Raw genomic sequence first — 27367 nt, 5'->3', positions numbered from 1 at the left:
CACTCATTACCACCACTGCAATAATCTAACGGCAATATTTGCCGCAGGTAGCGATTGCTACGTGGACCCACCTCGCGCTCGGCCTTCTCACGGAGCTCCTGACGCAGCAGTTCTTCAAAAGTGGGCCGGCCGTCAGCATGCCTCTCCTCCGGAGGTGACAGGTTGCCGCCGTCTCCGGTCCCTCTCTTAGCCCGAACATCCGGGCTACGCTCGTCGACATGCTCAGCTACCACTTTCGCCGCAGGGCTCTGCGGAGACTCGAGGGCCGTCTGTTTGGCGTCGACTTGGCCCGGAGGTAGCAGTTTCTCATTAGGGCTCTGCGGAGACCCGAGAGACGCGGCCGCCTGGTTGGCGTCAGCCTGGCCCGGAAGTAGCGGCTTGTCAGTAGGACTGCGTGGAGACTCGGTGGACACGGAAGACGGCTTGGCGTCGACTTGGCCCTGAGGTAGCGGTTTCTGAGTAGAACTCTGAAGAGACTCGGGGGACACGGTCGGCTGCATGGCGTTGACTTGCCCACTGCGTCCTGGTTGCTCAGTAGGGCTTCTTAAGAAGCCTGGTTGTGCTTTTGTCAGCGAAGACAAGTTATTCAGCACTCACTTCGAAGGTCTTCAGCTATAACGCTTGACAATATGGAGGGAGCTCTGAGAAAATCTGTAAAGCATAAATTGAAGCTTATAACATTGAACAATCTCCGTTTATCATCTGACGCTCCAACACACTCTGCACGACACACTTCGTCGTAATTTAAAATACAATACGAATAGCAGTGGGAGAGTTCAACAAGTAGAAGCTAGCCATTCAATTTTATTAAATAAACTGAAGAAAAAAGACGAAAAAAGACAGAAGATCACGCTTAGCTTTAACTCCTGTTCTCATTGCATTTAGTTCTTCAAATGAATCAATATAAAGTAGTACAACTGCTCATTCGTGTTTCAGAATCCTGGAATTAGCTCTGAGTGGAACATTTGGTGGTGAGGATTTTTTATCTGCCAGCCCTCTCAACGCAACCTCACATGTACCGTCTTTGTCAAAAGTAACCAGGCTGCATGGTTTGCGTCTATCTCGTACAGAGGAGCCCTTACAGCTTCCCTGAAGCTGATATGGTCGTTAAAGGAAAGGACTCGGCGTCTTCTTTCCTTCCAACATCTTTTGATCTTTAAGAAAGCCACAAGGGCTCCACTATTCAAGATAGAAGCAAGCCATGCAGCCTGGTTACTTTTGACAAAGACGGTACGTGAAAATGGCAGCTGTTTTAGGTTTACCACTGCGTAGAGAATCTCGTTCCCAGACCTTTTATGACTTAAAGCGTAAGGAATCGACCGTGCTGGCGATGGATGCTGCTCCTGTGGAAACAGCAGTACCCCACCTCCCACCTTCACTGTACTGCAATTAAAGGAACCCGCTAAGCGGTTGCGTAATGGGAACCTGTCCATCATGCACCCTCCGCTCGTCGGCAGTTGAAATTTTGCAAGCTGAGCAAGAAGAAAAATGGTAGTCCGAAACAGAGCACGGACGATGAAACGCATACAAAAGACGGAGGTGGCCCCGGAGTATTGCGTAATGGGTTCGTCATCCTTTCGCATATCGCGCAGTCAGTTTTCGTCAGCCATAAGCCAACTACCTCGCACGAATCCACTGTTCTACACACTGGGAGATTGATGGACTTACATTCCTGGCTCTGAATGTCGTCGCTAGTCCGAGATGTAGGATTCTCAAAAAATGGCTGCGAACACCTTCTGTAAGCCTCTTCTTCTTTCTGCCGTTTCTCCGTGCACGTGACTGCAACAGAAGCGCAATGGTTTCCTGATTGAAATGAGAGCTACTTTCAACTAATCGGCAACTAATGTGAACTAGGAATAAGCCGTTGTTCAAATAGTAACCAGGTGCCAATAATGTTTAACCGGAGCTTGTGCAAGGCAGTCTATAATCGAATTATTAAACGGAACGTGAAGCGCCCGCCAGATTCTTAAAAAGAACAGAAACCTTCGAGCGAAGGTTGGGTCTGTTGCCATCAGTGACACAGAGTAGAAATGGCCACCGAGAAGTTAGTACGTGTTCTCGTTCGGACGCAAACTATGGAGAATAAAACAGAGAAAAAATTAAGTGACCGTTAATTATATTACGTGTTCAGAATGCGATAGCATTAAATTACCAAGTTCGTTAAAAATGCTACGCGTCCTCCGTCCCTGCTGTGCAGCCACCTATGCGTCATCTTTAGCGACGTAATTCGCTGGTCGCCCTCTCTTGCGGGCATTTTCCACTACGATAGACACACGCGGCGTTTACTCTGGCTCTATTGCAGCCTGACACGAGGAGCTGCCCAGATACATCTGCACACAGGCAAGCCCACCAAGCTTAACCGTGGCAGGTGGTGGCCGTTGAATTAAAAAATTGAATTTAATTAAATAAACTGATATATACACTAAACTAAATATGTCACAAAGTAATAAAAGTCCTGGGTTGAGGCTGTAAATTTTGCGGTATACATTATGTAGAGCTATTGGGCGGAACCAAGACTGCAATAGCTTCCCTTTAAAATATCTTGCTCAAGCAGCCAAGGCGTTGCTCATCAAAATCCTTCAGCATAGCACTAAGTGTGAAACCGAAAGTTTTCGAGCAAAAAGTGCAAGCCGTAGGCGTCGCAAAAAGCGTTCGTGGAGCGACGCGCATCGGGAATAATGGGAAAAAGGGCATCACGGTTGGTACTCAGGGGGGGGTTGGGGAGGGGAGGAGGGGGGGTGCGGCACTCCACAGGGACGCGTGACGTGGACATAAGTCCACATAGCACGTGCCTTGTGGCTCGCAGTAATTTTTCCAGACATACTAGAGGAGGCGAGCTCCCGTTAAAGGATTGTTTCTTTTCGCAGTCAGTCATTACGCTTCTTTGCAGCGCAACGTCACCGGGGGAATGGGGCCAATTCGCAGGAACCCCGCTCTGGTATTTGAGGTGGCGGTGCTGGTGAAAAGCTTTTATTGAACAATAAAGAGAACTGTGGGCCCCCTAGTGGGTACCCCCTTACCAGGTGGGGTCCCTAGTCCGGGACCCCATTGGTCGAAGCCGCCGTCCTGGCTCTCTGGATCTTTGGGCTTGAAGGTCTCAGCAGCCAAGCAGGGCCGCCTCCCAGTCCTCTCGTGTAGGGTTGGGGGTTAAGGCTGAATTTTGCTGACAAGCCCATATCACATGGTAGGTGCCTGCTACCGCGCCACAGTGCTGGCACCTGCTGGTTACCACAGGGTCAAAGCGTTTCGTAGTAGCCGGGCATAAAATCGTGTTCGTGAAAAATATCGGGAGCACGCGTTCGTTCGCCTTCCCGAGCCCCTCAGGGGGCAGAGGGTGTCGGCGATGACTATCTTTACAGTAATCTAGAATTTCTCTAAATCTGCTGAGGAGTTAGCCCTCATCTTCATCCATACGGTAGCCGCCGCGGTGGCTCAGTGGTTATGGCGCTCAGCTGCTGACCCGAAAGACGCGGGTTCGATCCCAACCGCGGCGGTCGAATTTCGATGGAGGCGAAATTCTAGAGGCCCGTGCACTGTACGATGCCAGTGCACGTTAAAGAACACCAGGTGGTCGAAATTTTAGGAGCCCTTCAATCCGTGTCCTCATAGCCTGGGTCGTTTGAGGCGTTAAACCTCTATAAACCATAAACCAAACCGTGTTCATGACTAAACCAGTTATCCGGGAGATGAGTGCTCGGCAGCCGCACTCGCGGCCTCATTTCCCCTTAGACACTGGTGACCAGGAGTCCAGACAATATGTTTTTCAGAGGATCTGATTTCCTCGTGCTTGAGCGCAATATTCTTTCTGCCAGAGGTGTGACCCTGCTGTCCCGTAATTATGGCACGCCCGTCGCGAGTCCGTAATGATATGTCTGGGAGAAGGGTTGGAAACAGCCAGAGAAGTGGCCACTTCCTCCGCCTGCGTTAGGCCAGGAGCTCGAGAAGGTAAGCCCGTCACGTGTCGGTGTTCTACTGCAGGCGTGTACCATCCCCTGCGGTTTGGGCCTGCAATTTCCGCGTAATATACACCGTCTTTTCCGCCATAATGGCGCTCGAGGACACGCGTCAGCACCGCTCTTCGACCCTCTTGTTCTCCTCTATACATTTTCGTGGGGAGAGGGTGGACTAATGCGGCGCGGCACGACAGTTCAGGTACCCGCAATCTCTCCTGTATATGTATGTCGTGTTGCATATGCAGCCTGTCATGCAGCACCTGACGAGAGCGTGTTTGGGCTAACTGTGTGTACTAACTTGTGAGCTGAGCTTCCTTGAGTTCCTGGTAACTGTAGACTACACCCAGTGTCGCAAGGTCAAGTGCTGTCTTTGTCAGTTTTCGTATGCTAACATCTATATTGTCGTTTTCGTGTTTGCGCCGGTGAAGGTAGGGCACTAAGTATTCTACTTATGACGAAAGCATATGCCACGAAAGCATATGACCTTTGTTCCGTAAGCCCCCTTCATGTTGGAGACGCGCCGCTCCATAACGCCCACCTGATCTCCATAACGCCCACCTGATCTCCAATCTTGCCAGATGTTTCTCCGCGCAAGAATTATCACATGCATGCTAGCGCTGCTTATATGACTTACCATTTGTGTTCCGATTTTTTTTTATTCAGAAGGCGCCTGTAATTGAACCGCGCTCCGTTAACACGAAAAGGATTAACAAATTGTGCCCTATGGAGGAAGTAAAGAATTTCATGTTCTACCCCATCGCTTCTCCTTCATCCTCTTTATAATGGCTGCGCTGAACACTTCCTCTTAAAACATGACACATGCCCAAATGGGGGGATTGGCCAAGGTGTAGTGGATTAAAAAAGGAAATTCCATAAGCGATTACGATAAAATATTAGCGCCAAGCGTGAATTATAAACATCTATCGATGAAAAACGACAGAAGGATATTTAAAGTAAAATAACAAACCGCATTTTGGTGGAAAAGAAGAGCTCAAAGAATTTTAGAAGAGTTAGGAAACCAACCTACCAGTTGCAATTATGTAGTCATGGAGAAACCCACAAATTTAACTCCATGGAAATCCTTTGGCGCTTGCACCGAACGATAATAACACTAGCAGAGTTAACGCAGGAGCCCTAACCTGGAGAGAGGGACCTCCAGGTAAATTTTTCTCTGAAATGCGAACTTTGAACAGTAGAGGAGAAAATGGTCTACAGATTCAACGTCCCCGCATGAGTCACATAGGTTCGTCAGTGACCGCCCACATCTGTATACATATAGATTTAAACTGGGAATTCCGCACAGCAACCGCGTCATTAATACCTCACACAACCTGGCTTTACACGCTAAGTGCTGATAATCAGTCGTATTCAGTAAGGGATCGCGTAACCTGGCTGATATGCATTGGAACCGCTGAAACCTGGAAATCGCCAGCAGACTGAAATTCAGGACGGGATGTGTCACTGGCTCGTCAAGAGCTGACCTTGCTAAGCAATCAGCCACCTCGTTTGAATGAATACCTGCATGGCCGGGAACCCAGACAATTGCTGGCAGCGCAATTTTTGAAGTCGTCTTCTTTTCTCTGCTTTCTTTGCGTTTTTGAACGCTTCCAGCCAGAACACTTTACACTATGGCCGAGCAAAGCAATCGGATAAGTTGTGATATTGAAAATACCATATGTATCCCCAATGGGAGCTGATTACAGGTGTGTCAGCAGTGGGTGAATGCGTCGCTAATTGACGAAGAGCGAAAAAGACATGTGCCTAGTCAAAGATGTGTTCACCACCCAGAAGCGTAAATAGAAGCGACAGAAGGTAATGACATGCCCCAGTGACAACACTGACATCGCAGAGATGTCCCTGCGAAATCCTGAAATGACATGCGGATATCCCCAGGAAGTGCGGAGGAACACCTGTGGACATCCCTCACATGTACTTCTGGCCGCACTTTCTGTATGCAAAGGAGGTCCGTTGGAGGCCCCTGAGGATTTTCACAGGTCATAACAAGGACATAATGGTTATCGGTCAACTAACGACAACTTTCCGTAAGGATTTTTGGGCACAAGAGAAAAAACTTGCTTGGCTTACGTGAAAAATATTTGCAAACCCTAATCTACATTTTCTCCGATTTAGATATGAAGAAAGAACTACAGCTGATTACAATGGTGTAGTTGCTAGGCCAAGCACTGACATCTTTACCAGTAAAAACTGCATAGCATCACACGCTGTCTCGGCGAACATGGCTACAGAAACGCTGTTAACCTGAAGTCATGTAGCACCAACATATTGATGGTTGGTTGGTTTATTGGGGTTTAATGTCCCAAAGCAACTTAGGCTATGAGGGACGCCGTAGTGCAATTTTCAGAAAAATGCGCAAACTGCGAACTTAGGGCCACCTTGGACCACATACTATGGGAATGTCCTCATGCTCCCCGGGAGGGACGAGGTATAAACACAAAAGATCAATGGGAGACCTTGCTACTGAGCTCCGACCCGGCGACTCAGTTACAACTCGTCCGACTGGCCGAAGCCGCCGCCGAGAGTCAAGACCTTTCGGCCGTCGTCTAGGCGGGTAGCCCTCTGGCTACCCTCTTTCTGTTGGACAATAAAAGTTTTCCTACCCTACTATCCTATCCATCGAAATTCGGCTGCCGCAGCCGGGATCGAACCCGCATCTTTCGGGTCAGCAGCCGAGCGCCATGACCACTGAGCCACCGCGGCGGGTCCCAGCATATTGAGCGCACATCCACAGAACGAAGCATTCCCACGAAATTTAATCTAAATTGAATACATTCCTATTGGAGCCAGTCGTTCTCGCACGTTAAGCAATATCATTTTTTTCAGTTATGAACCTGCGAGGACACAAACAAGAAATGAAAATAAGCGGACCACGTTGCAGGTATCTTCTATTAGAAAAAACATGAATCCACTCTTCCTTCTTTGCCGCGAACATTATGAAGACCTAATGAGACGTGATCCAAGTAAATGTCCGATCACCCGAACGGCCTATGCACCAAATAACGTGTTAGGATCGCGTCAGGACATCTAAAACAAGGACTTGCCGCGGACATCTCTCAGAAGTACTAAAAGGTGTTAGGATACTTGGCTATGATTCGGATATCCCTGGAACCTGGTGTTTTCTCTGGGGTAAAGCATCAAACTTGCCGAAGTAACTCAGCGCGCTGTCCTAATCAGAAAAGCGTCTTATTGATGCGGCTTTTCAAGACGCACAGGCAGCAAGGTGCCACTGGTGCATTTGACGCATACACATACTCTTACGATAAGGTCGATTGCGAAGTTTTACTTTCCTGTTTTTTGAAATACTTAGGCACTGAGTGACCCATGAACCTGATATTCCGTGGTTATTGCAAGTTTGATAGGTGGTTAAACAGAGGCTTCCCCTTAAGGTAAATATTCAGGAACCCTCAGATACCCCACCTCATTCGGCATTTCATCTTTCAGTCCTTTATCACTCCACCCCGGACTTAATGGCTGGGCGTTCGCCGCAAGTGAAAGTTAGTGCGCCGTTTCTTTGCTTAAATACTAACCTTTTTTCTACAACACTTACGGCGACTACAATGGTTTGGGGCACTTGGATGCGGATAGCCTAAAACACGGACTCAATCCCAGCCGCGTTTTTATAGATGACACATTCAAAAGGCGCCCGGTGCTCTATGATGGCCCTGAACAGGAAGAACCCCGCGTGGTCGAATTTCATCCATCCCTCTGCTACCTATCTCTTTCATTATGCCTATAATATCCATTCCCTCAAGGCGAAGTTTAGGAGTCCATCGAGAAATGAGGAGATTATGCAGCAATATATATCAAGTTTTAATATTCTATCCGAGGCAGGACGACAGATAAAATCGTGATAACAGCGGCCACGCCTCGATGAAAGGATATCAAAAATAATTTGTTTTCTGGAACGAAAAGACATACAATCTCACTTTTCAGCGGACACCAGTCTGCAGCTGAGGAAATTTCTTCTCACAAGGACCTTCAAATAGGGCGGCCGCGGCATTTCGATGGAGGCTAAATGCAAAAAGGCGCCCGAGTGCAGTGTGATGTCAGTGCACGTTAAGGATCCCAAGGAGGTCGAAATTATTCCCGAACCTTGCATACTGCAGCCCTCTTCTATAACTCAGACCCTCCTCCCATCCCTCACGGCGTGGTTGAGGTGTCCACATAGAAGTGAGTGTTATATACTGCACCTTTCTTTAAAATCAAATCCAACGTGAGTGCATGATGCGCACACGGAGGGACAGCTCTCTTGGGCCTCGCGAACTCGTTGCGTGCAGACGTTTCGGCGCAGCTTGCTGTTCGCGGGAAAATTTCCCGCAAGTTCGTCCCGTCCAGCCTCAAAGTTCTCCACCGCCCTAGAGTGGGCGAATATTCGCTTGTAACCTTGCTGGTGAGTCGGACAATCTCCTTTCCTAGGCGCCTTTTGTTGCTACCCAGCGTTATTATTGCTATAGCAATAAATGCCTTTTGGTGTCCGCCATGCAGTGTTGTGTAGTTGCTTTGTGGCCGCAGAGCTCGGCCCGCCATGGTCGGCTTTTTTTCGGTAACACACACGATGATTGGGTGGGGTTGGCGGAATTATGCCGTAGGGTGCCTCTTAAAGGGACACTGAGGAGAAATTGAAGTTGGCTTGTATCGACAGAATACCAGCTCCTGATTACAAAAACGCCACTCATACTGACAACAAAGCTCTTGTAACGTAGAAAAGAGCAAGAACCAAAATACAGGTATCGCCGCCACAGGCCAAACTCGCAAGTACAAGCGTGATGACGTCATAGGACAAAGCAGTGTTGCTAGAACCAATAGTTCTAGCAACTCTAGGACCCGAGAAACCATGCATCACTGAGGCGCAGCCAATGCATGCGCAAATCTCCTTGACGTCGCCAGATGGCGCCACGTGCCCGGCTGCTACGCGCGCTCCTGAAGCATCGGGACAAATCAGCGCCTGTTTTCCGGCGGTAGGCGGGCTCCCGGTATTCCGCGAGCGGTAACCAGGTACACGGTATGCTAAAGGTGTCTATTTGCGAGAACTTCGTTGACGACTTCGAGAACGAGATCCATCGTAACGCTGGCAGAACACCAGTGCAAACGTAATCGAAGCGACTGTAGCGACGGCCGCAATAGCCGATAGATGCCTTCAACGTGCGGCCGGCGGTAGCTTTCTTTTCGGCTGCTGTTAGGCCGCACTGCTGGCAGCCAGAAATCACGGAGTCTGCGTTACATCATGTGCACGTCATGTTTCACGTCTCTTAGTCCTCTGTCGTCATAGACGAATCCCAAGTTTGAATCAGAGCGGCGGGAAAAACTTTTTCAACTTCGAATCCAAATTTCTTAGAAATAAATGCATCTTTCGCTGCCGGCCAAGTGGCAACAAAGCCATGACATGCCGAACTATCGGATTTTACTATAAAAATATATTAATAGTGCTCTCCTCAGTGTCCCTTTAACGGAGCTCCCAGAGAGGCGAATGTATGCTTTTTAAAAACTTTATCAGCTACCAGGCGAGCTCACAATTCGCTTGGCGAGGGTAGTTACCAGGTGTTCCAATGATGCCAGTTATCAAATTTAAACGTTTGGCCAAACCACTTTGTTGTGTTTTTTGCGTTTTCCGCTTTTTTTCTGTCATTCGAGTTTCCTTGAGCAACAACATTTTGTGCCAAATAGAAAGGTGGCTTGCAGGAATGTGGTAATTATATGGTATGTTCATTTTATTAATTGCGTGCCCCTGGTATCAACATAGTGAAAGTGGCAGCAGGAGCTTTCTGCATCACTCCACAGCATACAGCAGGTGTTCTGACAACTGCCTATGCCGGACAGAAAGGCCAATTTTTCATAGTTGCTCAAGTATAGTGCAAGCAGATGCAGCTCATGCACTGTGGACAAAAATTCGACAAACCATTTGTCCCAAGTTACGCGGCCTGAAAACTCAAAACTAAATCATATCTGAAAACTAAATCATAATATCTTGCCTGAAAACTAAATCATAATATCTTGCCTTACACATACCTAGCTAAGCAGCACAATAATTCTGACTTTCAAAATTTTTAAAATAAGCTGCAATGATGTTCTGCGGTGAAAACTGGCTACATTCACGTAAGTATATTCTGTATCAGGATGGAATAACTTAGAGCTGACAGCCAGCACCTGTTTGTAATTCTCTGCTTAACAGCTTTGCTTGAATTTGTGCAGTTTCTTTCAATACTGCTGAAGTGCCACTTGCTAAGACAAAAGTGAAGACTGTATGATATAAAACACTGGATTAAGCACAGGCTGTGTAAATAACCGAGAATTCAACATAGTGCGGCATTCAAGAACAAACTCTGGACAACAAACCAACAATTACCTACAAGAAATGACAGAGACAGCCTCATATTGGTGCAAAGAAAAAGTTTAGTCATCAGTACTTACAATGTCCCCCAGTGCACAACTTAAGGACCACATATGAAAGTGTAAAAATTGTATGAAGTCCAGTCATGCAGGAGGAAGGGAAAAACAGCTGCACACAGTCTGAAAATATCTTCCTCCTTGAAGAGGTTAAGCTAAAACAAATCCCTGCTCTAGACATAAACGTAATTACCCTAACTAAAGGTTCCTATGAAGAAAGAGGCTAAAAAAAGTCCAGACATAGCCAAAAGGTTGTCTTAGTGAGCAGCTTCTATTGGGGCTATTCAAAAAGATTTGTTCTGGCTCCTATAGAGAAAGAACATGCCACCTCACAGTAACACCAGACACAACAAGCACAGCTACACATATTTGATGCATGTTTAAGAATGTGGTCACACTTACCCAAACACTTGTTGGTTCATCACTTACAATGGAATGCTCTAAGCAGTCGGCATACACAACAAAACACTGCACAGAATTCAACGAAAAGAATAGCTGGCCTTCAGTGAGGTTGGACAAAGCTCACTAACAATGGCACCCTTGCTTCAAAAGAGCTGTGCAAATAAGGCACACACCAACTGTCTCAACAGACATTTTTGCCATGAACCAATCAAGCCCTTCAGAAACAAAGACGCTCTCAAGTTGTATGTTGTTTGGTGTTCGAAATACGACAACAGTTGCCGGAATTGCATCAAAACAATGTATAAACACTGAATGAGAGCAGAACTGCAGCCACTTCATGCATGCTTGAGCAATCTTTCCCTTGCTGTAAAGCCCAATTCATGCTGCTGTGAGATTACGCGGAATCGCGGTACACTTACAGCATGAACCAAACATGCACATTTAGAAGCACATAACACAGGCCCCCAACGCATTTCTCAAGGTGAAACGGAGCCACAGGACCACTCTCTCACAAGGTACCGAGTGCCATAAAATCCACAAAAACGCTAAAAAAAAAAACAGCCTAAAAAACAGCCTGAAAGCTGTCGTGGCCACTCTCGAAGAGACCCATGCATATTTGCTGCAAGACGCAGGCGCCCATAGGTTCTTTTAGCCTGTTTCACATACTATGTACCCTGCAAAACTAGTATACCTGAACCACAGTGTTGAGGACAAATTTGCAAGCGTTTACTCATACTTTGTATCTCATAAAGTACAGGTCTCACGAATCTGCACCGGCACATGACCATAGGCACAAGAGAAATTAAAAGCATTGATAAAGTGGCACTCTGTGTCTGTTGTATTATATTGCCATTGTTACAGTAAGGATACTTGCACAAGTCTACATACTTTTTCTCACAAGCACTTTGAGCACACAGCTGCATCATCACACACAAGCTATTTGCCAAGAAAGCACTGCAGTTTTTGCAGTTTTTTTGGAATGCAAAAGACAAAAATGTTAGAAAAAGCCTAAAATTTTGTGCACAGAAAAATCAAGCACAATGCATTATTCGCACCATATTTTCTCCACCACAAACCATAACACAATCAAGAGAACAGACTGGTTATGCTGTAGCTCATATAATGTAAAGGCCATAACGTGATGCACAAACACAGCACATTCAATGCTACATGACAGACCTGCAGATGAACCCTAGGAACACGAGCCACAGTCGATAAATAGGGGATATTCAAAATTCCGCAAGTGCGCTTTCCCGCATAACAATGTTGTCCCAAACAAGATGGCTGACCATGCGTTTCCAGCTGAAACAAAGCAAGAAAGACTGGTTTTTTTGTTTGATTCTTCCAAAATACGTTTCTTACATTCTATCCACACCTTCAGCGCCTGTCCTGCAGCCCACGTAGTTCTTTTATGGCGAAGTCGGCCATCTTGTTTGGGGCAACATAGTTATGTGGGAAAGCGCACTTGCGGAATTTTGAATAGCCCCTATTGAGAACATTAAAACAAATGGCAGGTTCTGCATGCATGAGAGCCCCAAGAAACACTAGATAGATTGGTCCCGCTCTTAAGACTGCAAAAAAATTTTAAAATTAGCTACCGATTTATTGCCAAAAGGAATGTGAGGATACAAGGAATGCAAAATAACAAGAATGCGCACAGATTAAACAGCTGACATTTGCTGCACAACGTGAACACAAAATAATTCAACCTTTATCTCAAAATACAACTATGTTTGGGCAGAAAATCGCACATGGTTGTGCGAACAGTTGATAATAAAAAAACCACCTATCAGGAAACAAAAAGATGCAGTTCAGTCTCCTGGAAGTACGAATGTGAGGTTTGCTGCCAAATGGAGGACCGAGTGGGACACAACTACACACTACATATTCTACACATGGTAGTAGCATCACTGGAAAGGAAAAGACGCCCTCTGTGGTCAACTACAAAGCTTGTAAATTGCAAAGCCATGCATACCGTATAAACGCATGTAAGGGCCGCATTCCGTTTTCTTGAAGGACATGTTTAAAAAAAAAAAAAACCGTGTAAGGGCCGCACCTGAACTTTCCACGACCTAGGTGGGAATAGTCTTCTAAATGCATGCGCCGTGGCCTCCGCGATCAGCTCCAGCTGCGAGCAACAGTGCGCTTGATCGCGGAGCACTTGATCATGGAGGCCATCCACGCGCACACGAGCTTCCAAGTGCCGTCCATGGATGGCGCCCAAGGTCGCAGTCATCATCATTTTTCCTCTGCCGCGACCTCCCGCTATCCACATCGGCATCAGTATCACCAGCTCCAGCCTTTTGGTGTTTTTGTGGCATGTTAGCGTGCTCGCCGTAGTCACCGTAGTTGTGGCTTTCGCGTGCTGCCGCCGAGCGTCGCAGTTTTAGCACGATGGGCAAGCACCTTAATAGCGACACGGCTGGGAGTTAGCTCTCGAACACGGCAAGCGTATGGCGGGCAGGAAATTTGACTTGGCCACGAAGTGCGTCCGATGATGGTGCAACCAAAAGGATGCATTGAGAAACACAAGCTCCAAAAAGCGTGCTCCCTGAGGCAAGCCATGCGAGTTTCCCGAACTGGAAGAAGAGCTGCTCTGCTATGTGATGGAAGTGCGGAACAACGGCTACACGTTGACAGCGGACATGCTGCGCGGGTTCTTTTGGGATGAGCGTGCACCAGACCACAGTACCAGCTCAGAGTCGAAATACTCCGCGGGTGACGATTGAACGCAGAATAAATGCCGCTCATTCCCCGATTAGTGTGTTTTTACTTTAAAAAAAAAACATTTTTCCCCACATCACGTGTGTGGGACGCACCCCGTAAATTGGCCCTCGAATCTGGGGAAAAAAAGTGCGGCCCTTACACGTGTTTATACAGTATCTAGGTGCCTACTTGGACGGCCTTGTCACTATTCCCAACAGCATGAAACTGACTGCACAGAAGCCTTCTCTGCCTTGGAAATGGACCATCGCAGAATAGACTTGCACAACCCATACAATACAAGGCTCCTATCCATCCAGTCATAAAAATTTTTGGAAAAGAGTCTCTCCCAGATGATAAGGAACTCGTTCAGGAATGCTCGCGTATCAATGATCCAATACTGTTAACAGATATGCAGTGCCGTTTAGTCTAACTACTGACGAGCTTTAGAGATGAATTTTATTAGCTGACTTGCAGCACGGTGGCAAGCACGCACAAGAGAAACCGAACATGCCACAAACCAATCATTTCTGATCGACCAGCAAAACAAACATGCTTTGGCAGGGAACCCAATGGAAGCTGCCGACTTGGAACCAGTTCTGTAAGCACAGTTCAGCATCCGCTCACCACATTTTCACTTTCAGAACCACTGTGTAATGAAACAGAGCTGTCGTACCCTGCAAAAAACAGCCTAATGAAGTTATTTCGGTAATGCAAACCAGCGCCAACGGCTATACGACCATTTTTCGAACCTGCAGGACTGGTTTGGCCGTTACAAAAGTGCCAGCACCACATCCTTGGTGACAGGGAAATCTGCCTCTGCTCGGTGAAACAAGTACGAATCTTCTGTGCCACAGTAGGCTGCTTTAAAATGACCAGTGGAACCAGCAAAGCCAATGTGTGGAACACACATTCTCAACCCCAGAGCAAGAAATTTCGCTTGAAAGCAAGTAGTAAAATTTTTCATATAATAGCTTATCGCAGGAACAATGAAAAAAGTGTAACGATACCATAGAACTGCATAAAGAGCTCATTTGAAGACTTTATTTATCAAAGAGCTAAAGCTAAAAGTGAGAAAAAGCGAGTAGTAGTTCACTGCGTACAATGAGACCTGGCCTGAATAGCACCACGGAAATCACCTAGAATACTTTTTGTGCCTTGTAATGAATTCGCAAAAGTATCTTAACACCGCCGCATAATACAGTGATGCTAATCCAACATAAGGCTTCACATGGCACTTTGAATAAAGCTGGCGCAAACTTTTCCAGAGACATTTAAGTTACAAAATAAAGGATCTTCATGAAGGACAGCTGCCATATGTAGAAATGAAAGAAGACTCCTTGAACAATCATGAAAACGTGACAGATACCCACTCAATGTCTGATGAGACCCGTATGTTTATTACCAGCTCCGTAAATTCTGCCCACACAAAAATGCACCAAATTCCAACCACCTGCAAACGTCTGAAGCTTTTCTCTGCACTTCTACGATATGCAACGTTGTACCAATGCTCTGCCCTATGCTTAGGCCCCCAATTTTCTGTGGCGGGGTTTTAAATTCCACAAATTGAGAACAAAGAATCAACAATATTCCCGGGAAACATCACACACTAACTTAGTTCAAATGGACCTTCACTGAACTTGAACGTGGTTGTTACAATTCGGCGTCGCGTAATGCTTGCTAATAATTATTCTCACTGCTTGGTGCTAAGTGCACAATCCTACACTAGCTGCAGTGATCACCCATACCAGCGAGCCGGATGCAGCCTTCGAAAGACTCACACGTGCACGCCGCTAACTTTCATTCCTGAATGGCCTGAGGAAGCCCCTAGTGTGGATGCTAGGCATTACTTGAAACTAAAACTTTTTCGCCATCGCCGTCACAAAACAACTTTTTCGTCATTGCCATCACATTGTTTGCATGAATATAACGTGATCACAAATCTCTTGACGCAAGTCAAGAGTTTCATCTCGCGGATCCAGTACACACCTCCCCCCTACATGACTCCTCCCACTGGTCCTGATTCCTGATTGGCCACTCCTAACCACTATCTGACATTCCACTCCGTGGCCTGAAATTGAGACTTCCGGACAGATATTGCAAAGATGGCAGCAGCAATGCAAACGCATTCCAAAATGCACGCTACTTTAGTAGTTTCGTTCATAATTTGAATAGCTTCCTGAAGCAGATTATTTCACCAAACAAACTCCGGTCATATTCATGCAAATATGGCAATATTATTCTTGACAGAGCTGACAGGTATGGCTGCAGCATTGTGACTGCACCCACATGCGAGTAAGTTCCTGCCAGAGCCGCAATGCTTGATTCACTAATTTGGTCAAGTGGATGAGGAAGCACTCATGTGAAGGCATTAGCCATACTTATTAAGAGATTCTACCTTTGAAGAGAGTTCAAAGAACTAAATTATTCACATTCCTATCTTTCTGTCATTTCTGCCGACTTCCACGAACACATCATCAAAATGGGAGAGTGTGGCTGTTAACGCACAGCTCCACGAGGAATGCTCGAATCCGCAATTTTTCACAGAATCGTTGAAAACTAGGCTCCTTATCTATGCTGCCGCTTTTTCTGCAGATTTGGTGCAGGCACAGATACAGAAACAAAGCCTCTGCATTGAAGTCTTTCAAACCACACTTCCCGGCCCAACTGCTGCAGTAGAGAACAAAAACCAGTTACCAAACTCCCAACTTGCAACAAAAAAAAAAAAAATTGTCTCCATTTCTTACATGACTGTATATCAGAACCTGAAGCATTACAACAACCCAAAGCCACTAACTACTGTAATCACGAATACTCCCATACGAGAGTGAAAACTGAGCACCCTTTACAAGCTCATATAGGACAGCTTACTACTTTTTGACTCCTTCCTAATTACAGTAAACCACGTTTCATTTCCACCACTAAAGAGCAGAGGCTTTGCAGCTAGTGCCATGACGCTTCCTGAAGTGCAGCACAGGTGAAAAGCTATGCTTCCCCACATAGCTCGTAGTGACCTGATGCAGATGTAGTTGCCACGTCACAAATCAGCATATGTTGATGCATTCACACCATACATCACACCATACAAACAGGAAAAAGAAGGCTTTCCTACAAGTCACACAAAACCTACAGCAACTGCTAGTCACTTCAGCCGTCCACACACTCTGGGCACAACATCTCTTGAGCTCTCGGTGCAAAATACAGAAAAGAGCAAAAGTGACTGCTCAAACTCCCTACACAATGTGCGGTTACGGGTCATTCAAAAAGCACGAGACGTACAAAGACACCTTGAACCACTGACAGAAAAAAAAAAAATACATGGAACCTCGAACCAATCGCGTACAGACTGGTGTCACTGCAGCACTCGAGCGAGCATGTTTTTCACGGAACCTCACAGCACCAACTCCCCGTCGTCATCGTATTCTATCTTCTCGCCCACCGGCGAAACCCTTTCCTCTTCGACGAAGCCACCACCGCTCGGCGACACAACGGTCCGCGGAAGGGCCTGCGGCTCTTCCGTCGGCGAGACAACCTCTCGGTTTCCTTCTTCTTCCTCCGCTTCTTCGGCCTCTTCATCGTCGTCCACTCTGAGACTGTCTCCGTTGACTGTCACGCTTGTGCAGTGGTTGACGACGACTGTTGTCGTCGCTGGTGCGGCGACTGGACTGTGGTCGGCCGTGCCGTTGGGGACGGAGGAGAGACGGTCGACAAACTCTGGGTCGGCAGACCGTAGCCGGTCAAGGAAGTTGGCCTTGTCCTCGTCACTCCAGCTCTGCAATCACGATAAGAGCGTTCACAGGGAATTCAAGGCATGAGAATCAAAAGCACCTCAGTGCAAGGTTTTGAAAGCTGACACCGTACTAGAGTTTTTCACCGAAAACAGTAATACTGAAAAATGCGGCTTTTCAGTTCATAGAGCAGTTTCTTTGGCACACAGTACTGTCATCCATAATAGACACCGCAAAACAGCTCTTTCATATTAGTAACTACAAAACTGGACAACTAAAATACAGCAAAGTTTAACCTGGATGCAGAAAATTCCTCGATATTACAGAATTTCTCAATTCCCCAAAGCTGTCCCCCCTGAAGTGCACGTATTTGTAAACTTGAAGTAACTAAGGTGCCGCAATCTTGATATAACAAACTCATTGTGCCAACCATATATAATCTAGCTCTATGCTTCTTAAAATTTAGCTGTACTACACGAAAGTTTAATATCAATAAAACATGAACTGCCATGAGAGACGCATCAATGATTGCAAAGAGCGAAACCAACTGACAATGCCCCACACTCCAGAGTGTGATTGGTGCCTCTCAGCGGCAAACACGGCAGTCTCCGGAGTTTTCACTCGTGTAGTGTCACGCCAAGTAGCACTAAAACTCATCATCATTAGCCAGACTATGCCAACTACAGGGCGAAGGCCTCTCCCATGTCTCCCCAATTAACCCTGTCCTTTGCTGGCTGCGGCCACCGTATATCGGCAAACTTTTTAATCTCATACGCCCACCTAACTTTCTGCTGCCCCCTGCTACGCTTTCCTTCTATTGGAATCCGCTTTGTTACCCTTAACCCTGCGATGTAGACAAAGCACGAGGTATTTATTCTTTGTATGCGGAGTAAAGGACATTGTGAGTCCTGAACGCCTAAAGAGATCACTGAAATTGTAAAAAATTCAGGGGGCATTTTGTTGACCTAAAGTGCGCTTAGGCGGAAGCCTTAAGCGCGGTGTTGCTGCCTGTGTCACTGATGTGTGCTTAAGATGTTAAGCTTCGCCTCTAAGAGTGGAACGCGACAGCGTCTTGCAATGCGGCCAGGGAGTCCATAGAACGCCATCGCCCGTTCGGCTCTACACCTTGCTCGTCGGTAAATTGGTTTTTGAGGAAAGGAAATGTATCTGTCTCACATGTCTCGGTGGACACCTGAACCGCATTGTAACGGGAAGGGAGGAAGATGGGAGTGAACGAAGACACCGTATTCACTACATACGGCTTTGTTCATTCCAAACCATCGAGCTGGCATGGTGGAGTGGTTAGCGTGCTTGTCTCGCCCTTTGGAGATCCTCGTTCGATTCCCCGACTCGACCAATTTCCTACTCGATTTTATTTACCTTTCTTGTCTGACTAGAAAGTCTAATTAGGCTAATTAGTTAATTAACTAACCAAACTCAGTCACACTTACTTGGAGCCTCATTATACCGTCCCTTTAATTGGCTGCATGGTAAAGTACAATTGGCCCCGTTTGAAATTCGCGCACTGTGACGTCACAACCATTTCGACCAATTCAAAAGTGTGACATTTCTATCGACATCTTAATCTTCTCCAGAAATGTTCGTTTCGAGCCGATGGTGTCACAATGCAGCAGCCATTTTCGGCAGCGGACATGAGGTGGCATGCAGATTGGGTGTCCAGTTTGAATATTGTTCCCTTATATGCACGAAGTGGATCTAAAATATTGTGTTTGAGTACTGAATGCTTTTCGGATGCTACAACGACTGGAAAGAAGCAGCGAAAGCGAACAGAAACTAATAAGAATAACGCTATAAGGGTGACACTTTCCATTCCACTTCAAACCTTTGTGGGGGGTGAGTGCTGTTCAGACCACACCAACAAAACAGCGAAAAAAAAAAGCCGGTAGACACATCTTGCAAAAATTTGTGAAGAGAAAGACCGGACAAGAGACGGGAGGCGAGGTTGGGAGGGGAGGAAGTAGTCGACAGCCTTCAAATCCTACCAGCAAAGAAACATCAGAGAGGTTTCTTTGTCGTTAGTCAACCCTGCCGTCTACATCGCCGCGTACATGAGGGGGCAACAGCTTCAAAATGCGCAATTGTGGGCTGCCCCGGCAATGTTTCCGCTGCGTGTGCCCTAGGCATGGTTCTGATTGGTAGCGCTCAATCTCAGTGTTGGGTGAGTGAAATGGGTGAGTGAAACGCGTTTTCGTCTGATCTTTTTATTTTGAATTTTCAAAGCAGAATAATATTTGTTTCCATTCTCCAATTTCAATAATTCTTTTTGGACTGGTTTCTGTAACACATGACGAACCTATTTAATTATATTATTCGGTACCGCGGAAGGCATCGCGGTGCCCCTTTAAGAACCATCGGTTATATTGCCTTCGCATTACATGCCCAGCCCAAGCCCATTTCTTCTTGATTTTGACTAGAATGTCATGAACCACCATTTGTTCCCTCACCCACTCCGCCTGCATCTGATCTCTTAACGTTACATCGATCATTCTTCTTTCCATAGCTCGCTGCGTTGTCCTTAACTTAAGCTGAACGCTCTTTGGTAGCCTCTACGTTTCTGCCCCATAGGTGAGTACCAGTAGGATACAGCTTTTGTATACTTTTCTCTTGAGGGTTATTGGTAAACTGCCATTCATGATCTGAGAGAACCTGCCATATGTGCTCCACCCCTTTCTTATTCGTCTAGTTATTTCCCTCTCATGATCCGGATCAGTGGTCACTACCTGCCCTAAGTAGACGTATTCTCTTATACTACTTCCAGCACCTCGCTACTAATTGCGAACTGCTGTTCCCTTGCTAGGCTGTTGAACATTACTTTGGTTTTCTGCATGTTAATTTTTACCCCAACCGTTCTGCTCTGCCTGTCTAACTCATTGATCATGCTTTACAGTTCATGTCCTGAGTGACTTAGCAAAGCAATGTCATCAGCGAATTGCAAATTACTCAGGCATTCTACATTAACTCTTATCCCCAACTGTTCCCATTTCAGGCCCTGGAATACCTCCTGTAAGCAGGCAGTGAATAGCGTTGGCAAGATCATGTCTCCATGCCTGACATCTTTCCTTATTAAAATTTCAGTGCTGAATTCATAAAAAGCTATGGTAGCTATGCAGTCGTTACAGATAGTATCTTCCAGTATTTTCACATGAGACTCTTCTACACCCTGACTCGGCATTGCCTGCATGACTGCTGAGGTTTCCACCGAGTCAAATGCTTTCTCGCAATCAATGAAAGCTATCCATAGGGGCTGGTTATATTCTGTGCATTTCTCTACCACCTCATTGATAGCGTGAATATGGTCTATAGTTGAGTATCCTTTATGAAAGCCTGCCTGTTCAATTGGTAGTCTGAAGTCTAAGGTTTTCCCGACTCTATAAGCGATTACTTCAGTAAATACCTTGTAGGAAACGGACAGTAAGCTGATCGGTCTGCAATTCTTCAAGTCCTTGACGTCTCCTTTCTTTTGAGTTAAGATAATGTTAGCGTTCTTCCAAGCTTCTGGTACTGTCGAGGTCATAACACATTGCGTATACAGGGTGGCTAGTTTTTCTAGCACAATCTCTCCTCCATCCTTCAAGAGATCTGCTGTTACCTGATCCTCACCAGCTGATTTCGCACTTTGCACTGCTCCTAAGGCTTTCTTTACTTCCTCCCTCATTACTGGCGGGATGTCCCATTGCTGTGCGATACTGTCTAACGTTCTGATTACATTGGCTAATGTATAGATTTGTGTAGAAATGTTCGACCACTTTACCTATCTTACCCACATTGTTAATGACATTGCACTCTTTGTCTCTCAGCGCACACATCTGGTTTTTACCTATGCGTAGTTTCCTCTTCACTGCTTTAAGGCTACTTCCATTCTTTAGAGCATGCTCGGTTTTCCCCCTATTAATCTTCCCTATGTCCAATACCTTGTGCTTATTTATTAAATTCTATAGCTCAGGTAGTTCTATTCTGTCCGTAGGGTTAGAGGCTTTCATGCTTTGGCGTTCCTTAATCAGATTTTTCATCTGAGATAGCTAGCCGGTATCCCGTAGAACTATCCTACCTCCTATTTCTACTATGCACTCCGTAATGATAGCTGTGAGATTATCATTCATTGTTTGAACATTAATATCGTCTTCCTTGGTTAGAGCCGAGTATCTGTTTTGCAGCAATATCCTGAATTCCTCTACTTTCCCTCTTACTACCAACTCGTTAAGGGGTTTCCGTTCCACTAAAACTATTCATGTTCAAAGGCAACATAAAATAGCACGAAGAAGCAATGACGGCACAGGATGAGCAGTGCACAGGCATCACTTCTCAGCTGTTGAGTGATACCGGCACTGACAGCAAACGCATGGCAGGAGCACAGACAGTGGAGTGCACCAATGACATGAGAAGACAAGTTCACTTCTAGGGAAACAGTGGCCCTGGAGACCGGGAGAGGAGATGCACTGCGAGTCTGATTCCCACTAAAGCCCCCGCTGTCCCCATTCAGGCTTGAACGCCCCTGGGACTTTCCGAGCTTCATCACATACCGTACAATCTCCATGTTACGAATACAGTCAAGTCCACTTATAACAATACTGGTTATAACAATATATCGGATATAACAAAGGTCGGTCATGGCACCATCAGCTTTGCCATGTGTTCTATGGTAAAATAAACTGCTTATAGCAATGCTGTCAAGGCACATTATTGGTTATAACAATTAAATCTGGTAATTGAGTGTCAACCATTACAGAAAAAGAAAAGAAATGCTACAACCACACCAGCAAAACCATGCTTACAACACAAAAGCGTGCATGTATGGGGCCGACCAATGGACTAAGCTGGCGCAGCAACGCCACGAAAGCAAAAGAGGCAGGCGTCATCGCGTCAGGAGAGCTGCTGCATTGGCTACGCACGCCATGCGTACCCCCAATCAGTCGGTGCAGCGCGCGTGTATGCAGCCAGCGCGGTTTTTCTCTTGTCAGCTGTCACCGCACCCTTGGTTCTGCATGCTTCTTGAATTTCCCATAAGAATAGCTTCCAAAAAGCCGGCTTGATTCCTGTGACGTGGAGGTGCGCAAAGCTCCCGGTGGCGCAGTGATGGCGGGGCTTTGGTCATCAGTGAACGGTGAACATTGTTCCGGTTCCCTGAAGTTCGATTTAACGAGCTTTTACAGGCATTAGAACAATCAAACCCCTCTGGGTATTTACTATCAATAAATGCTCTGAAGTTTGTCATCCTTTCTTTTTTTTTCGGCACAACCCTGTTATAACAATTATTGGTTATAAGAATGGTATTTCCATGGCACTTGAATATTGTTATAAGTGGGCTTGACTGTACAGCTTACACACACTTTTCAGGACAGTACGAATTCATAAAATTCCTCAGCTGGAGTTCATTGTGTGGAATGTACTATCGGGGACAAAAGTGGTATACTCCACGCGGTGGGAGCCGGAGCAACGGAAAGCTGCGTTGCAATGCCATCTGCAGGTGGCATCTAGGATCGAGACAGCCAGTGCGTGACCTTTATCATCAGCAGGCATGTTGCTTCGCTTGTTTCAATGTTACGTGCTTTAGCTCGCCAAAATGCCGCAGTTTTCCCCTGCTCCGGATCCCACCGCGTGGAGCATACCCCTTTTGTCCCCGATAGTACATAACTTCAGATGCTCTGAACACAGCCTTGTGCCACTTTGGATGATGCAATGTGCACTATGGATGAAGCAATGGATGATGCAATGTGCCCTATGGATGAAGCAATGTGCACTATGGATGATGCAATGGATGATGCAATGTGCCCTATGAATGATGTATGTGCACTATGGATGATGCAATTGATGATGCAATGTGCCCTATGGATGATGCAATGTGCCACTATGAATGATGAAAAAAATGCAAACACGTTGCCTGTACATCAGCGAATCCGTGATTGCAATCATGCTGCATACACAGGGAGCAGTGAAAAGAAGCATGCGGCTTGCACACTGTCGACGTCGTGATAGCCAGTCATGCTGTGTGCACCCTCACCTGGAACCACTGGTCAAAGAGGCTCATGCGACACTGGAAGAGAGAGGGTGGGGCGTCGGGGTTGATGCCACCGATAGACAGGCCCGACAGGCCCAGAGTGCCATCGGCGGCGGGTCCCAGCGGTGTGTACTTGTCGGCCAGCACGTGCAGGAAATCGTCGCGCTGCAGGTCGCTGTATTCGCTGAACCAGCTGACAAGGTAGGCGCTCTGCTCGGCAGCACTGCACGCGGGGCCCTTCTGGCTCAGCATCTTGCTGGTTTAGTGCGTCGGTAAGAAACTGCAAAAGGAAAGAAAGAAAGGCCACACATCAACACAGACGCTTTAGGTGCACTGCATCCACTGGACAGCCGGATGGCTGCCGTCCAAGTACCGCGTCAAGAACATGATCTGTTCAGTTTGGCACACTTCCGGACAACACTACAGCCTTTCTAAGAAACGCTTACTCTTGCGTCTACCACAGGCCAAAGTACACCTTAAAATTTATAAACTTTTAACTGGCAATTGAATTCTGTTGCTGCCTTCAAATGCTTTTTCTCCGCCTATTGTGCGCTTCAACGCTTTATAAAAAAAAAAAAACAGGCGGCGACAGCAGCCCAATCTGCTGATTGGACAGCCATCGCTGTAGCTCAGTTGGTAGAGCACCAGACACAAAATTCGGAGGTCGTGGGTTCGGATCCCACCAGTGGCATTTGGTTGTTTTAGAGCGCAGCTCTTTGGCGTCCGTTCCTGGGTTTCGCGTCGTCGTCGGCGTTGTCGTCGGCCTCGTAACCAGCTCCGCCCCCCTTTCATCCCCCCAGCGCTAGCAGCGACCGACTGATACCGCTGGATGCCGCTGACGCCGCTAGAGAGTCAAGATAACGTGACTGCATAGAACACCGTCGCCGCCATGCAGAAAGAGGAGGAAAGGGTCCCCCCCCCCCTGTTCTTATGTGGCGGATAGGGTGCTCTTCAGTTGCCGACGCGCTGGTTATTTCACGTAGGCCCTGGCACGTCGACGAATACGTGACCACCTTCCCACGGCTAGACCTGGTTCTTAGCGCTGCGTGCACTTCCTGCAACTCGCATTAACCGTCCATCGATCCACACCGATGTTAGTAGTGGGGGACTTTAATGTTGACATAAAGACAAACAGCAATTTCCTAACACTTATGCGGGAGAACATCCCGTTCCTCTCGCTCGTAACGTGTCCCACGGCTGTGACAACCTCGCGAGGCACTTGTATAGATCTCGTCTTTGAGAATCAAGCATTGGTGTACCAAGTCGAACATATATCAGTCTATTTCTCCGACCACAAAGCTTCCTTCATGACTGTCAAGAACTGTTAGTGGAGTCTTTGTTAAAGGAATACGTGTGAAAAATAAAAAAAAAATTCTGTGATAGCGCATACATGTGTTGCTCGATTTCTTTGCCTCAATCTATCGAAAAGGTGAAACAGCTTATTTGCTGCGCTCAAATTTCGCATTAGGAAGTAACGTAATCGTCGGTAATTTTTTTCTTCTGCTTTTATAACCTTAAAAACCCGCATGATACCTGTTGGCTTACATCATGTATACCATAACGAGCACCTCTTTTCCCTTAACTCATGCTTCATGTTACTGTGTAAGTCAAGGCTAGAATGATGGCATCTGAAGATGGCCTTGTGGCAGTGTGCCCAGTTCCCACTTGGTTTGGTGTGCACTGGTTCAGTGTCCACCAGGCACAGTTCAACTCAAGACCAGTGCAGTGATGCTACTGGTAAATTTCAATTTGGAGCAATTTTTGGAGCACTCAAATTCCCAATGCAGAGCACTCTGGAGCAGTGGAAAGTTGATTCAGGTGCACTCTGCAGCACTAAAGTTTCCAATCTGGAGCACTTTGTCACAATGAAAAACTGATTTAGAACAACATTCCTAAGCATGTAGCTTTCAGGTTGCCGAGGTGCCATCACCATGATAACAAAACTGGGTATTCAGTGTAGTTTTCAAATTGTAACTGTGCACTTCAAACATCACAAAATGATACATGGACTGCAGAGATGCTGTAGAGGTGGGCTCCGTATCATTTCGAATTTAACATGGGCTGACATCGAACAGCACATGGATGTTTCTGTTTTGCTGCGAAAGCAACACTACTGGAGCCCAGCTCGGCTCGTCGCGGATGCTCATGGCAGTGCGGCTACCAAACGACCGTGAGTCGCCATTGCCTAGCAACCGATTCAGCTGCGCTCCAACAGATGGCGCCGCACCGCTGCCGCCTGTCGCCTACAGACACAGAGGGCACCACCCTCGTACAGGCGCTGGGTTTCACATCACACGAAGGCGTCGTGCCAGTCAGGGAGCCGGCACGAGCTAAACCAAACGCTTAACCACAAGTTGAACACCACAAGCATATTGGCAAAAATTGCACGTACTGTGCCGTTGCCTACCAACACGAGTTACTACCTGAGCTTACACGAGTTACTCAGGTAAGCTCGGGTAGTAACTCGGGTAAGCTTGGGCAAGTTCGGACGAGCGTCGTGCCATCTGCGCGAGAGGTTGCTCGGGAAGAGCAACATGGGTCGCAAAATCCCGACGGGTGGCTGGGTTAGAAACAGCGACCTTCCAGTGCAGTGGTGCATAGCTTAACCACTGCGCCATTGCGCTGGTAGTGGTATATGAGGACTCGCCGCCATCTATGAATCCTGAGTACAAATTACCAATTCAGCGTACGTGGGCATTAACCCACTAAAGATATCATGCCACACCCCTAAGGCGGAGTTTAAGTGCCCCCTCCAATTGAAGAATGAACACGAACTTTTGCAGGTCTACTCGGTTTAACTACATTAAGCCCCTAACAATTTTGTCCTCCATCGAAATATGGCTGCCACGGGCGGGATCGATCCCAAGATTTTGGGACCAGCACCCGCAAGCCAAAGCCACCGAGCCACCGCTGTGAGCGAGTTTCCGAGTCTCTTCGATTGGCAAAAAATGCTGGTGAAGATCGAGTGCGATGCAAAAGTGTGCCGCATGATCACATTAGTCGTTAAATGAGTTCCAGAGCCAGTGGTCGTCCTCACCTGTTGGGTAGCTGACGGTGGTCGGTCAGGGGACCAGAGCCCGAGCCAGCAGGGGCTCTCGCTGTGCCAGGCAGCCGAGGAAGCGGGCCACGAACGGGTGGTCGCGCTGGGCCAGCAGCTGGAGGAAGTCCCGCACGCCCTGGTGTCCCCAGGAGGCAAAGTAGAGCTTGCACAGGGACAGCTGGCAGCCCAGCACTGTGGGGCAGCTGGTGCGGGACAGGGTCAGGGCGTCCAGCTGCTCGCACAGGTCACCTGCACCACAGTCCAATCTAGTTCACACACAACAAGCTTCGAGTGGCACAGCAGTCGTCTTGAATGCAACTGTGCACTGCCTCTACAAAAAGCCTCATTACATAACTTGCTGCAGAAGCACCGTGTGGCTTGGCTTTTTAACCAGCAGCATGCACAGTCACGGAAAGAATATGGAGAGTTCTTTGGTGATCAAACTCTTGTAACTTGTTGTGAAATGGGGATAGAAATGTTTGCTGCCGTTATGTCTATGTGCAAAGGTTGATTTTACTTCTGTAAGCATTAATGGTCAGTATGTTTTCACCAAGTAAAGCGTCACAAGACTTTGACCGCTGAGGCGTGGTCCATATTCTTCTGTCCACGGCTGTAGAGGTGCGAGTACAAAAATTCTAAGAATGATTATGATAATCTCTAGTGCGAAATTTGAGCGCAGCTACATCTGCTTCGGCGGAGCAAACGGCAGGTTCCTCTCAGTGGCGACACCAAACCTCTGCTCGGGCAGTTCGTTTAGCAGATGCAACAGACGAAGCATTTCCACCGGTTGCATCGCTCAATCTTGAGAAAGAGACCTGGCTGAGACTATTTTGTATTGTATTACAGAAGCAGATGGTTCACACAAAGAAGACAATGCTGTGAGAGCCACGGCTGGCGTGGACAATCTATCGCGTGCAGCACATTTCACAGCACTGCCCACCAACGGAGCGGACCATGGTGCGACTGCGAGGAGGCAGTACGTGGGTGCATGCCGCCACAGACAGACCTCCCCTCCCCTAGCCATCCTACCTCCACTCAGGCAGTGGTGATGGACGGCAGCAAGCATGGCGCTCTTCAAAACCCCTAGGCGCGCCACCACTCTAGCACCATCTATGAGTGAGCG

The 27367-nt window shown here is 47.1% G+C and overlaps 1 protein-coding gene and 1 non-coding gene across 2 annotated transcripts in view; one reads left to right on the top strand and one right to left on the bottom strand.

Moving 5' to 3' along the window:
* Positions 1-10341: 10341 nt before the first annotated feature.
* LOC149333380 (uncharacterized) overlaps positions 10342-27367 on the bottom strand; it is a 29218-nt gene continuing 12192 nt past the window's right edge. The window contains exons 2-4 of the mRNA XM_089558637.1: positions 26242-26493; positions 23208-23484; positions 10342-17232 (exon numbers count right to left, since the gene is read on the bottom strand). Of these exons, the coding sequence (XP_089414763.1) occupies positions 16852-17232; positions 23208-23456 (630 nt within the window). The 5' untranslated portion in view covers positions 23457-23484; positions 26242-26493 and the 3' untranslated portion in view covers positions 10342-16851. The remainder of the gene's footprint in view (positions 17233-23207; positions 23485-26241; positions 26494-27367) is intronic.
* On the top strand, positions 23820-23895 carry TRNAL-CAA (transfer RNA leucine (anticodon CAA)). Its single transcript has one exon. It is a non-coding gene; the product is annotated as a tRNA-Leu (tRNA).

The sequence above is a fragment of the Amblyomma mixtum genome, chromosome 8, assembly GCF_055824585.1.
Source record: "Amblyomma mixtum isolate Tamu chromosome 8, ASM5582458v1, whole genome shotgun sequence".
NCBI classification, from domain to species: Eukaryota; Metazoa; Arthropoda; class Arachnida; order Ixodida; family Ixodidae; genus Amblyomma; species Amblyomma mixtum.
Note: the sequence above shows the minus strand (reverse complement) of the source record. Positions and strands in the feature narration are given on the sequence as shown.